Source organism: Schistocerca gregaria, chromosome 2 (genome assembly GCF_023897955.1).
Source record: "Schistocerca gregaria isolate iqSchGreg1 chromosome 2, iqSchGreg1.2, whole genome shotgun sequence".
Taxonomy (NCBI): Eukaryota; Metazoa; Arthropoda; class Insecta; order Orthoptera; family Acrididae; genus Schistocerca; species Schistocerca gregaria.
Window position 1 is genome coordinate 419385869 of NC_064921.1, and position 13772 is coordinate 419399640.

The following is a 13772-nucleotide window of genomic DNA, read 5'->3' on the forward strand; positions in this document are numbered from 1 at the left end:
ACAGCCGAAAGTAGACGATACTAGAAGCAAAAAAGTCTCAGTAAACATAAGGTCGAAAATGCATACCTTAAGAGCTACGAGCAATTTTTCATCTTCGATACTGAGAAACAAATCTCTTCTACTGAAATCTCTTTGCTTTCCACATTTCGGGAAGTAGAAGTATGGGCCAAAACAAGAAAAAATGTGCAGTTAACATTTTCTCTAAAGTGCATACCTTAAAAGTTTTCAGCAATTGCTCATTAGAAGAGTTGTGTTTCCAAGTAGCGAAGTTGAGCACGTGTTTATAGCTCTTCAGGTATGCATTTTAGTGCACATGTTTAATGGACATTTTTTCTTGTTTTGGTCTACTTTACCATTTGCTATAATATGAAAAGCAAAGAGCTTTCAGTAGAAGAGATTTGTTTCACAATATCGAAGATGAAAAATTGCTCGTAGCTCTTAAGGCATGCATTTTCGACCCTATGTTTATTGAGAATTTTTTGCTTCTAGTATCGTGTACTTTCAACTGTGTGCGTGTGTGTGTGTGTGTGTGTGTGTGTGTGTGTGTGTGTGTGTGTGTGTGTGTGTACGTGTGCGTGTGTGTATTCGTGAGAGAAAGCCACTGTACAGACGTTTACTTCGATCTGACTGTTAACCTAAGACAGCCCTGTCCAATAGACAGTCTGGCAGTCAGATTAAAGGCTGAAGGACTTCTTCACCTTCTGGCACTTTCAATGCCGCTTTAAGCAACGCTTGTGTCTGAAACAGATGCTGTTCTTCTGTAAGTAATTCCAATATGATGTGCAGTGGAAGGGAAAAAGTCACAAGTTACGATAAAATAAAAAGGGGATGCAATACAATGCTATTGCTTGTCTCAGTTTCATTCTATTCAATAAAATTTCTCACTGGAGCAATAATATAGTGAAATCGAAGTCTTTATTTATCAGTATTTCCTCCATAATTTGCATAACATCCAAATCGTGACAGTAACACATCACAGAACACAGTACAAAGTACATCTATAACGTTGACACCACTTATCATTCTAGCCCATAGGTTTCAAGCCTGGGAGTAATTACTCCCTGAGGGGTCAACTGAAATTTTCTGAGGGGTAAAAACTAAACAATGCGATTCTGTTTCAGATCATTTTTCAAGTATCATTACCATTAATCACACTTCTGTAAGACTCTAATGTTTATTAAGTACGTTATAAATAATTACTTTTTATCAACTAGAAGCATATACGGTGGAGGTTCCAGGTTCCCCACATAGTCGACCCACTACAGACATATGTTGTGCTTGGATCCGTACATCGTTGATGATAAAAGTGAGACGTACACATAACAAATGCTAAATATCTCAAGAAAATGTCTTTTTCAAGTTGTAGATTAAATATCCCAAAAAAATTATTTTCCAAGTTGTAGATAATAACTGCCCAGATGGTAGAGCACTTACCCGCGAAAGGCAAAGGTCCTGGTTCGAGTCTCGGTCGGGCACACAGTTTTAATCTGCCAGGAAGTTTCATATCAGAGAACACTCCGCTGCAGAGTGAAAATCTCATTCTGGAAACATCCTCCAGGCTGTGGCTAAGCCATGTCTCCGCAATATCCTTTCTTTCAGGAGTGCTAGTTCTGCAAGGTTCGCAGGAGAGCTTCTGTAAAGTTTGGAAGGTAGGAGACGAGATACTGGCAGAAGTAAAGCTGTGAGGACCGGGCGTGAGTCGTGCTTCGGTAGCTCAGATTGTAGAGCACTTGCCCGCAAAAGGCAAAGGTCCCGAGTTCGCGTCTCGGTCCGGCACACAGTTTTAATCTGCCAGCAAGTTTCAATAACTGCAGTAGTACAGAAATTGCTCCATTACTCGCTTCGTGAGAGATAAATGAATTAATTGACAGCACGACACAGCAGTGACTACATAAGCGCTACTGTAGTGCTGTACACGGTGATATTATTATCAGACTGGTTAGGCACAAAGCATTAACATCTGAAGTCGTCCGATTTCTGCCATTTCAAAAGTAGGGAATGCAGCAGTAAGGTGACCTAGTGCACAGGTCTGAATCTGTTTGATTTTGAAATGGCTCTGAGCACTATGGGACTCAACTGCTGTGGTCATTAGTCCCCTGTTTGATTTTAAATGAGACTGCAGTGTGTAGGCCAAGCAAGTGCCACAAAGGAAAGGGGTAACGCAGAGGAAGTATGTTTTGTAACAAGTGTTCACCACTATGGACAGTTAGCTTTCTTACCTGAGAAGGAGTTATTGGTAGCACTTGCGATGCATCACGAATTCCTTCTTCACCCCTCCTAATACACATACACACACGCACACACAAAACATCATTCATCTTTCATAATTTCAAAAATAAAAGTGTTCCAAGAAAAGACTTTCATGCTACAGTTTAGTTAGGTGCTAGTTGGTGCTAATGTGGGGGAATGGGGTGCAACAGACAGCAGGGAGGGGGGGGGGGGGGGAGTAGAAGGGATGGGGTTCTACCTAATGTCTGATTGCACTCAGGTGTAATGGTCTAAGAGAGGTTGGAACCACTGTTCTAGTCAGTATAGGGTCTTTCATCACCAAACCACTCTGCTCTTACGTTAGCTCATAGAAGACCCTTTCTGTCAAATACAGGTGCAAGGTATTTCAAACACGAAACATAATGGGGATTTCTGAAAACATCTTCCATGAGAGACGCCGAGCCGTCAGCGATTTGGAAAAACTTCCCCCACTCGGAAGTGTGGCTGTGCGAGGTAAGCGACATGAGGCTCAGTGCGCTGTAGTAGACGGCACAGGCGCCGGCCGCCTGCACGTCGTCGACGAGGGCCTGCAGGGGGTAGCTGTCCGCCTCGGCAGTCATGTCCAGCTGGCGCAGGAGCGCCACCAGCGTGCCGTGGTAGTCGGCCAGCAGAGCGTCCAGGTGGTCGCGGTGCACCTCCACGCTGGCGTTCCTGTACAGGAAGTGCAGCAGGTCCGCTGCCCCACTGTGCACCTTGCTGCCCTGAGACAGAAAAACAGTAACTCTGTAACATCTTTACTGGATAACTCTGAGGTGCTACAAAATGATTCAAATATCTCTGAGCACTATGGGATTTAACTGCTGAGGTCATCAGTCCCCTAGAACTTAGAACTACTTAAACCTAACTAACCAAAGGACATCACACACATCCATGCCCAAGGCAGGATTCGAATCTGCAACCGTAGCGATCGCGCGGTTCTAAACTGTAGCTCCTAGAACCGTGAGGCGGTACAGATTGAGAGGAAAACCATATGGCTAGAAACGTTAAGAACCTAGAAGGAATGATTCAGTGTTTAGTCTATCAAGTTAAATGAGGAAAAAATATAAAGACGCTACAATGCTTTCGGTCAAGATACTCGTATATGCACATTGATTCGGTTGGGCTGAGAGATAGCCGTTGTATCTACACTGGGATAAGTCTGATCACAGCTATTGTAACCAACTCTACATTTCCTGCATGTTGCCACTACTTTGGTATTATCGTGCTAGCTTGTCACTAACATGTTCTATTGGGAAAAGTTCAGAAGGTGGTCCAAGGCAGGAGTGGGCTGATGTTCACTGAGATCACGATTCCCAAAGGACAAAGTTAAAAGTCTTTATATTTCTACAAATTTCACTTCCTAAATTTCACAGTTCCAGGGAATAAAGTAGCAAGAAAACTAAAGAGTCTCAAAAATGATCAGGAATTCTAAAGCTTAAAAGCTAAGTTTTGACCAAAATGTTTTTTCAGAAGCCTATGATGAGGTCTGCCTGCCTGGATGGGCTTGTGTCCTGATATCTTAACATTTCAGCCAAGCAGATGTGCACATGTACAGACTTGCTGCACATACTACCAGTAACAAATCAACACAGTTCGTGAGCACACAGGAGCGACCAGCATATCACAAGAAGCTGACTCAGAGAAGACAGGAAGCAAAACAGAAAATATGACTGACTTTCACAAGGTAGATGAAATCGACAAACAGAAACAGTACTACTCTTATTTTCAAGCTTACATACACACAGTCTGCCCGCTTGTTGTTATAATTATGATGCATAGTGAAATGCTGATTAAGATGATTATGATGATGATGGTGATGAAATATGTGCACACATCGACTTTTTATTATGCGAAGTATGATGTTGTCAAACTTGTGAGACTTTGTTGCGACTATACAGTAGTTCTTAATTGTATGACACATGAACTCAAATACTTGCACATACACTGATGAGCCAGAGCATTAATGACCACCTGTTTAATAGCTTGTTTGACTGTCTCTGGAACGAAATACATCACTGACTCTGCGTGTCAGGGATCCGACAGTTTGTTGGTAGGTATGTGAAGGTATCTAACATCAGACGTCTATGCACAGGTCATGTGATGGCACCCAATAGAGACCCCAAATGTGGTCAGTTCACTGTAATGCTCTTCAAAACTCTGTAGCACGTTCTGGCTCTGAGACATAGACAGTTATACAGGCGAAAGGTGACATCAAGAATGAAAATATGCAGGTGGTTCGCAGCTGTCAGCGTGTCTTCGATTACTACCATTGCGCAGGAAAATGTCTCCCACAGTATAATACTGCTCTCGCCAGCCTGCGTCCGTGAGACGCTACACGTTTCGAGTCGCCGTTCATCTGCATGACGATGTATGCGAGGATGATCATAGACTTTCTTTCCTTTGCTTTTTTGAGTAATCAGTCTAACAGTATTCTCATTGGTTTAATGCGGCCCGACACGTATTCCTTTCCGGTGCCAAACTCTTCATCTCAGAATACCACTTGCAGCCTACGTCCTCAATTATTTGCTGGCTGCATTCCAATCTCTGACTTCCTCTACAAGTTTTACTCTCTACCGTTCCATCTAGTACCATGGAAGTTATTCCCTGCTGTCTTAACAGATGTGCTACCATCCTGTCTCTTCTCCTTGTCAGTGTTTTCTACATATTCCTTTCCTCTCCGATTCTGCGCAGCACCTCCTCATTTTTCACCTTATCAGTCCACCTAATTTTTAACATTTGTCTGCAGCATCACAGCACAAATGCTCCGATTCTCTTCTATTCCGGTTTCCCCACACCCTATGTTTCATTACCATACAATCGGTGCTCCAAATGTACATTCTCAGAAATTTCTTCTTCAAATGAAGGCCTATGTTTGATACTAGTAAACTTCTCTTGGCCAGGAATGCCCTTTTTGCTAGTGCTTTTGATGTCCTCCTTGCTCCGACCGCCATTGGTTATTCACTGGTTGTTTTGCTGTCAACGTAGCAAAATTCCTTCACCTCATCTACTTCGTGTCCATCGACCCTGTTGTTTAAGTTTCTCGCTGCTTCATTTCTGCTACTTCTCATTACCTTCGTCTTTCTTCGATTTACTCTCAGTTCGTATTTTGTACTCGTCACACTGTTCATTCCATTCAGCACCTCATGGAATTCTTCTTCACTTTCACTCAGGACAGCAATGTCATCAGCGAATCGTATCATTGATGTTTTTTCACCTTGCATTTTAATTCCGCTCCTGAACCGTTCTTTTCTTTCCATTATTGCTTCTTCGATATACAGATTGAACCGTGGGGAAGAAATACTACATTCCTCTCTTATATCATTTTTTAACCCGAGCACTTCGTTCTTGGTCATCCACTCTTACTATGCCCTCTTGGCTCTCGTACATATTGTACATTACTCGTCTCTCCCTATAACTTAAGCCAACTTTTTTCTAATATTTGAACATTTTGCACCATTTTATATTGTCGAACGATTATTCCAGGTTGAAAAATCCTATAAACGTCCCTTGATTTTTCATTAGTCTTGCTTCCATTATCAACCGCAACGTCCGAATTGCCTCTCTCGTGCCTTTATGTTTCTTAAATCCAAACTGATCGTCAGCTGACTTATCCTCAGTATTCTTTTCCATTCTTCTTTACGTTATTCTTGTCGTCAACTTGGATGCATGAGCTGATAAGCTGACTGTGCGATAATTCTCGCACTTGTCAGCTCTTGCAGTCTTCAGAATTGTGTGGATGACATTTTCCCGAAGGTCACATGGTATGTAGCCAGACTCATGCATTCTACCCATCAACACGAACAGTCGTTTTGCTGCCACTTCCTCAAATGATTTTAGAAATTCTGATGCAATGTTATCCATCCCTTCTGCCTTACTTGATCTTAAGTCCTCTAAAGCCCTTTTAAATTTAGATTACAATGCTGGATCCCCTGTCTCTTCTGAATCAACGCCTGTTTGTTCTTCAATCACACCAGACAAATCTTTCCCCTGAAAGAGGCCACAGTGTACTCTTTCCACCATCTGCTCTCTCCTCTGCATTTAACAGTGTAATGCCCACTGCACTCTTAACGATGAAGGTTGTTTTGACTTTCCTATATGCTGAATCAGTCCTTCCGACAATTATTTCTTTTTTCGACTTCTTCACATTTTTCTTGCAACCATTTCGTTTTAGCTTCAGTGCACTTCCTATTTATTTCATTCCTCAGCAACTTGCATTTCTATTCTCTTGAAATTCGCCGCGAGTGGTGACCGTCTGGTCTAGGAGCCTTGTACGGTTCGTGTGGCTCATTGGAGGTTCGAGTCCCCCTCGGGCACGGGTGTGTGTGTGTGTGTGTGTGTGTGTGTGTGTGTGTGTGTGTGTGTGTGTGTGTGTGTGTTTTGTCCGTAGCGTATGTTAGTTTAAGTTAGATTAAGTTGTGTGTAAGCTTAAGGACCGATGATCTCAACATTTTGGCCCCATAGGAACTTAACATAAATTTTCAAAAAAAAAATTTCTTGAATTTCCCTGAACATTTTTGTGCTTTCTTCTTTCATAGATCAACTGAGTTATTTGTTCCATTACTCATGGTTTATTTGCAATTACCTTCTTTGACCTATATTTTTCCATCCAACTTCTGTGATTGCCTACTGCCTCCTGAGCTATTCGTTATTGCTGTATCTACATTCTTAGAGAACTTCATGCGTATCTTCTCATTCCTTAGTACTTACGTATCCCATTTCTTTGTGTACTGATTCTTCCTGACTAATCTCTTCAACTTACTCTTCATTACTTCGAAATTGTGATCTGAGGCTATATCTGCTCCTGGGTATGCCTTACAATCAAATACCTGATTTCGAAATCTTTGCCTGACCATGACGAAATCTAAGTGAAATCTTCCTGTACCTCCTGCCCTGTTCTTAGTATACCTCCTACTCTTGTGATCTTGAAGAGAGTATTCGCTATTACTAGCTGAAATTTATTACATAACTCAATCAGTCTTTTTCCTCTCTCATTCGTTGTCCCAAGCCCACATTCTCCTGTAACGTTTCCTTCTACTCCTTCCTCTGCAACTGCTTTCCAGTCCCTCATGACCGTTAGACTCTCATACCCCTTTACATACTGTATTACCCATTCAGCATCCTCATATACTTTCTCTATCTCTGCATTGTCAGCTTGCGAAGTCGACAAGTATACCTGAACTGTCGTTGTGTGTATTGGTTTGCTGTCGCGTCTGACAAGAACAAGCCTGTCACTGAACTCAAAAATGTTCAGATGTGTGTGAAATCTTATGGGACTTAACTGCTAAAGTCATCAGTCCCTAAGCTTACACACTACTTAACCTAAATTATCCTAAGGACAAACATGCACACCCATGCCCGAGAGAGGACTCGCACCTCCTCCGGGATCAGCCGCACAGTCCATGACTGCAGCGCCTAAGACTGCTCGGCTAATCCCGCGCGTCTGTCACTGAACTGTTCACAATAACAAACTTTCTGCCCTACCTTGCTCTTCACAACGAAACCTGCTGCCGTTATACCATTTCCTGCTGCTGTTGATATTACCCTACACTCATCTGACTAGAAATCCTTGTTTTCTTTCCATTTCACTTCACTGACCCCTCCTACATATAAATTGAGCGTTTGCATTTCCCTTTTCAGATTTTCTTGCTTCCCTACCACGTCCAAGCTTCCGACATTCCACGCCCCGACTTGTAGAACGTTATCCTTTCATTGATTATTCAGTCTTTTTCTCATGGTGACCTCCCCTTTGGCAGTCCCCTCCCATAGATCCGAATGGGGACTATTCCGCAATCTCTTGTCAGTTACAGACAACATATACTGTGGATCCACATTATGTGTATTTAGTGCAGTGGTTTCCACTACCGTCTACAATCTCATGGTGTTAATTATTACTGAGTCTTCCGCCTTTAGAGGCAGTTTCCCAACCTAAGGACAAGAGAGTTCCCTTACGAACTGTTCTCTCCTCCGCCCTCCTTGGCAAGGCTGTAGGCAGAATGAGGGTTACTTCTTAGGCTGTAAGTCTTCGGCCGCCAATGCTGATTATTAATCAAAATTCAAGCGGAGGTGAGTTTCGAACCTGGAACCAAGAATGCTTTGATTACTAGTCAAAGACGCTACTCCTAGACAGCGGGTGCAGGTCGCCAGGGATCTAGTGTAGCAAAAATGAGATGCGTCCGAAGAGCCAGCATGTTTTGACTGATCGACGGTCGGGTCACGATGGCCCTGTGCCCACTGCAATCGTAATACGCAAGCGATGTTTACACCCACATCACCGACTCTGACGGCATTGCTTTCCTATTTTAGTACATTCCTCGGATTATTTTGCGAAAGGTTTAAATGTCATTAACAATCACTGTAACATTGTAACTATCTTTCCCAGAGCTTCTGATTACAGTTATGAAACGTTTACAGTTCCTTTAAAAACCCATACTTGTTTCATTATCTCCGTTGGTAACAGACTCAGAGCATTATCCATACGTAACATAATGTGCCCCTCGGCACATCATTACTTTCAGAAAACCTCGTTTCGATATCTGGAACTGTTCAGAAAGTAAAAGGTGTGCTACGACTTAAGCGACTCACCCTGCGTAATGTAAACAGCTAATGTCGTGTCACACTTCCATGGGGCACCCCTGAAATTGCCTTCACATATGTCGATTTTGTTCCATTAAGAGCAACGAGTAGTGTTCTCTCTGCAAGGAAGGCTCTAATCCTGCCAAAGGTCTGGACCAGTACTCGGTAAACTGGAAATCTTTACACTTAACGACCGAGCGAGGTGGCGCAGTGCCTAGAACACTGGACTCGCATTCGGAAGGCCGACGGTTCAATCCCGCGTCCGGCCAGCCTGATTTAGGTTTTCCATGATTTCCCTAACTATCTCCAGGCAAATGCCGGGATAATTCCTCTGAAAAGGCATGGCTGACTTCCTTCCCCGTCCTTCCCTAATCCAATGAGACCGATGACCTCGCTTCTGGTCTCCTCCCCCAAACAAAAAAAAATGGCTCTGAGCACTATGGGACTCAACTGCTGTAGTCATTAGTCCCCTAGAACTTAGAACTACTTAAACCTTACTAACCTAAGGACATCACACACATCCATGCCCGAGGCAGGATTCGAACCTGCGACCGTAGCAGTCGCACGGTTCCGGACTGCGCGCCTAGAACCGCGAGACCACCGCGGCAGGCTCCCCCAAACAACCCAACCTTTTACACTTAACGTTAGTGTTTGATGCTGTCAAATGTCTACCTGAATTCTAGGAAAACTGCGTCAACCTAAGTGCTGGTGTCTTCAGCACTGTGGATCTCATGGAGTTACACAGTGAGCTGAGTTTCACAAGTTCACTCTTCGATTTTTTGAAGGAGATTTTCGATCTTCGAAAACGTCACAATATGCGAGCGTAGAACATGTTCCATAACTCTTCAACAGACTGATGTCAGCGACAGAGCTATAATTATGTGCAGCTGTCCTGCAACCCTTCTTAAAAATGTTTCAAGTGGTGTATGTATTTTCGAAAGCATAATTTCAGCCCAAATACCAGCTCTTACAAAAGAGCACTGATGGTGTAACACAATGAAAGCAGCGATGTTCCATCTCCTGACCGACTAATGTCTAATACTTTGTTTATATTTTATGATGTTGCAGTAGGGAAACAAGATTAAATACAGAAATATTTCCGCCTTGGTCATTACAAGGTGGTAGATGTCTTTCATTTGAGCCAAACGCACTGTAAAATTTTAAAATGGTTAGTGATAAAACACACATTATTATCATGTTCAAGATAATGCTAATTTAAATCACATTTGTCAAGTGCATATAAATGTGAATGACATTCAAGGAATCTGTGATTATATGCGAAGTTTGCTAGAATCGCACACAATAGGGACTTTTGGTTACTGACCGTTGAATGGTGGTCGATACAGATGAAATTTCCAGGAATTTCTGTTTAAAATATAATGTACCAATACGTAATTCTACCAGTATATTGCACACTATGACAAGTACAGGCACATGGTGTGTTCTCACAAAAGAATCTACAGAGCCTTGAGAGCTGAATTATTTCTATACTTCTAGACCAGCAAAACTATTCAATAAGTTTATTCTCATACAAAATACGAAACGAGCATCTGGAATCTTTGGGATAGTAGAAAAATTTAATATATTAACGGATTAGGTGATGGGCTTTGAAACTAAACTTGCATGTGAAGATAATGATAGATTGTAATCACAGTGTTATTCATTACACTATGGAAAAGTCTTTGTATCATACATTCATTCTGAGGGGATGATGTCTGGGCCAAACACACGTTTCTATGTTGATGCAAAAACTGAAACTATCAACGAAAATCTTACATGTCATAACAAGAACGTCGAGAAAAGAAATGAAAATCTTAAAAGCTGTACTACAAAAATTGAAATTACTAGAAACTTTAACACAATTTCTAAGAAGACTGATCAGGATATTAACACACATTATGAGGAAATTGAGCAGCAATTAAGTGTAGAATTCTAAAGCATGTGGAGGACAATCAATACGCTAGCATCAAGGACATGTCACTCGTAGAAGGTATTACAATACTCCATTCTGGAGATGTTCACTTAAGTATCAAGGATATAAATGCCTGAGAAGAAAACTTTGATGAAAATATTATGGATATAAATGGTTGGCAAGAAAGCATAACAAAGATATGGAGAAGAAAGCACCAGCAAAATTATCAGGAATATAAATGCTTGAGAACAAATCATCAACAAAGGTATCTATGATATAAAAGCTCTAGTAGAAAGAAGCAGTAATGTATCAGGGATGATAATGCACGAGTGGAAATCAATGTCAGAGACATTTTGAAGTTATTCAATAGTTTAATTGTAAATGTTGATGAAACTAACAAAAATCTCCCAAAAAAACAAATCAGAGTATTTAAGTTGTACACTAACACGAAGTCTGTTTAGTACACAACAGCACGTAAATAAAACGTAAATTCATTTAGGCGTGTAAGGTCACAGCATAATTTACGGTCGCTGAAAGCTGTGTTGTTGGAAAGAGATGTTTAAGGCTGTTACTGAATCCCTAAAACGACTCTAGCACACGTCTGTAAGACGGACGAAGGCACAAGAGAAGGTACCCGTCGTGCAGATATCAAGGAAGGTGAAAGATATGGAGTCAGCAGGGTACACCCTTTAAGATTAACGAAACGTGCTTCCACAAACGCAGCAGTGTACCACGTGAAAATGTTATTTCGCCCGCGTTCGTGAGTCCAATTTAGCAGTGCCATCTGCCGTTGGCATAGTATGGCAGTTGTGCGAAAAATCGTGCCACGCATTTGATTAGTTGCTGCGCCAGAGATGCTACTGCTTGAGATCTCACCAGCACATGTCCACCCACGCGACATGCTTCCACACGTCTCGTGAGGTTTTACACCCTTACACAAGTTTCCTTATCCTCACCTTCCCTCTCCCCTGCAGCTTCCACTATATAAGGTGAAGTCTTAGCAAGATGACCGTCAATCAAGATGAAGACCATATCAGTGGATCCAACCGCTGGGCACCAGGGCACCAGGCACAGCATCATCAAATCGACCCTCTGAGAGCTGAAGTACCATTCCTGCCCCCTCCCCCCCCCCCCCATAGGTACTCACGAAATCAACGCCCCATACCATCCCCCAAAATCCACAAGCTGCAAGCCACAACACATTCACCCACTCAGAAGATCAGAGAGCAACAACCACTTCCACCAACAATATCCCCCCTCTGGCAGCAGCACCAGAGGTATTCCACCTTGCTAAAATGACAGAAGCTATGAGTCAGGCACTCGTCTCTCTGAATTAAATTTCTGTAAATTGCAGCTCATAACGGCTGCAGCGAAGGTGGCCCTCACGCCTAGAACAAAAGATTCCAGCATTCAAAATGGCCTGTAGATCACATCGCCTAAAGATATGCATATTAAATGCATGCCTAACCACGTGGAAGAATTACGACAGTTTTCACTGGAAGAAGACATGGACATCTGCCTGCTTACACTGGCACATCTGAAACAAGGCGTCCATGGTGGAGTGTCAAATTATGCATGCCGCGTAAGAGACTGGGCGCAGAATGATGGTGCATGTTAGGAGGTCGCTGCGCCATCATCCCTGTCCCTGACCAATCTGACGATGCTGGAAGGCAACACAGTGTATAAACCTACTGCCATTCAAGAGGAAACCTGGAGCGGCCAGACTTCGAGTCCTCGCTGTCCCTCCAAGGCACGCTATTCATTGGAGGGAACTTGAATGCGAAAAACGTAATCCGGAACTTCGGCTTGATCAATATCAGCTGCTCCAACACGCCAAAAACTATGATGCCACCATCATTGGCCCACACATTCTACAGGGCCAGAGCCCAGCAAACGTGCTTAGCACCATGCTGACGCACTGATTGAAGGATTATCATTTATTATCACCGTGAGCACGAGTTCGGGCTTGCCATCAAACCACTTCCCTCTGGCATTCAACGTAGACCTACACAGGAGAGCACGGCATCCATCACTGCTGGGCTGGACCTGAAGGGTATAAGACATCATTGTGAGAGGTCATCAGCAAGCTGGATGCCAAAGCAAATGCACTTGCGGTCGTGTTTGCAGGTATTTTCCTTCCAGTTGATGAGCCACGCGACTCAGAAAACATAGAATTGGTCGCTGAACGTCTGCACCAGTTCATGCCAGACCCAGAGGGAGGCGACAAAATTGAGCTATCACCAATATAAGGAGTGTTGCTGCAGCTCAGAATCCTATTTGCCAAGAAATCAGGTAGAGCCCAGAAAGGATCACTGCCTGCCTCGCAGCTGACAGGCCCATAAGCCTCATGCTACCAGTTTCGAAACTCTTCAAGCATGTGTTCCTGAGCTGGTTTCTCCAACATATCGAAGCAGGCGAGATGCTACTTGAAGAACTGTTCTGGTTCAGAAGAAGCCATGCCACAACCCACCAGCTGCAGCTTCTCGTCGAGGAGCCAATGCATTCTAGTGAGAGGTGGGAATACTTCGGAGCAGTATTTCTAAATGTCTCTCCTTCCTTCGATAGCTTGTGGCACAACGGCCTCCTGTATAAAATACGCCTACAAGAAGCGACAGTGCCACACGTTCAACTGCTGAAGTCCTACCTCACCGACCACACATACCATGAACGAGCACAAGAAGAGGAGTCAAGCCAGTGACACACCCTAGCCAGAGTCCAACAAGGGAGCGTGTTGGGACCCTTGCAGTAGGACGCAATGCCACTATCCGCAGACAGCATGAGGCTTTACCTGTGGTGCAGGAGCACTATGTTCCTATAACCCTGCCCACAAAGGGCTACAGATGCGCTCACTGACCGGGGAAAGAAGAGGTCCGGTCTTCAATGATTCAAAAAAAGGTGATCAGCATAGGCAGACGACCGTTCCCAGCTGCCGTACCGCCCTTATTTGTGCCAGTACTCCCATCGTATGGAGAAGCACCACGTATTACTTGGGAACGACTATAAACAAACGCCTCGTCTGGGAGCACCATTCAATAAGCTA

The 13772-nt window shown here is 43.3% G+C and overlaps 1 protein-coding gene across 1 annotated transcript in view; it reads right to left on the reverse strand.

Moving 5' to 3' along the window:
• Positions 1 to 896: 896 nt before the first annotated feature.
• Positions 897 to 13772, reverse strand: part of LOC126336171 (uncharacterized) — a 48824-nt gene continuing 35948 nt past the window's right edge. Inside the window, exon 3 of the mRNA XM_049999668.1 lies at positions 897 to 2969. Within this exon, the coding sequence (XP_049855625.1) occupies positions 2574 to 2969 (396 nt within the window). The 3' untranslated portion in view covers positions 897 to 2573. The remainder of the gene's footprint in view (positions 2970 to 13772) is intronic.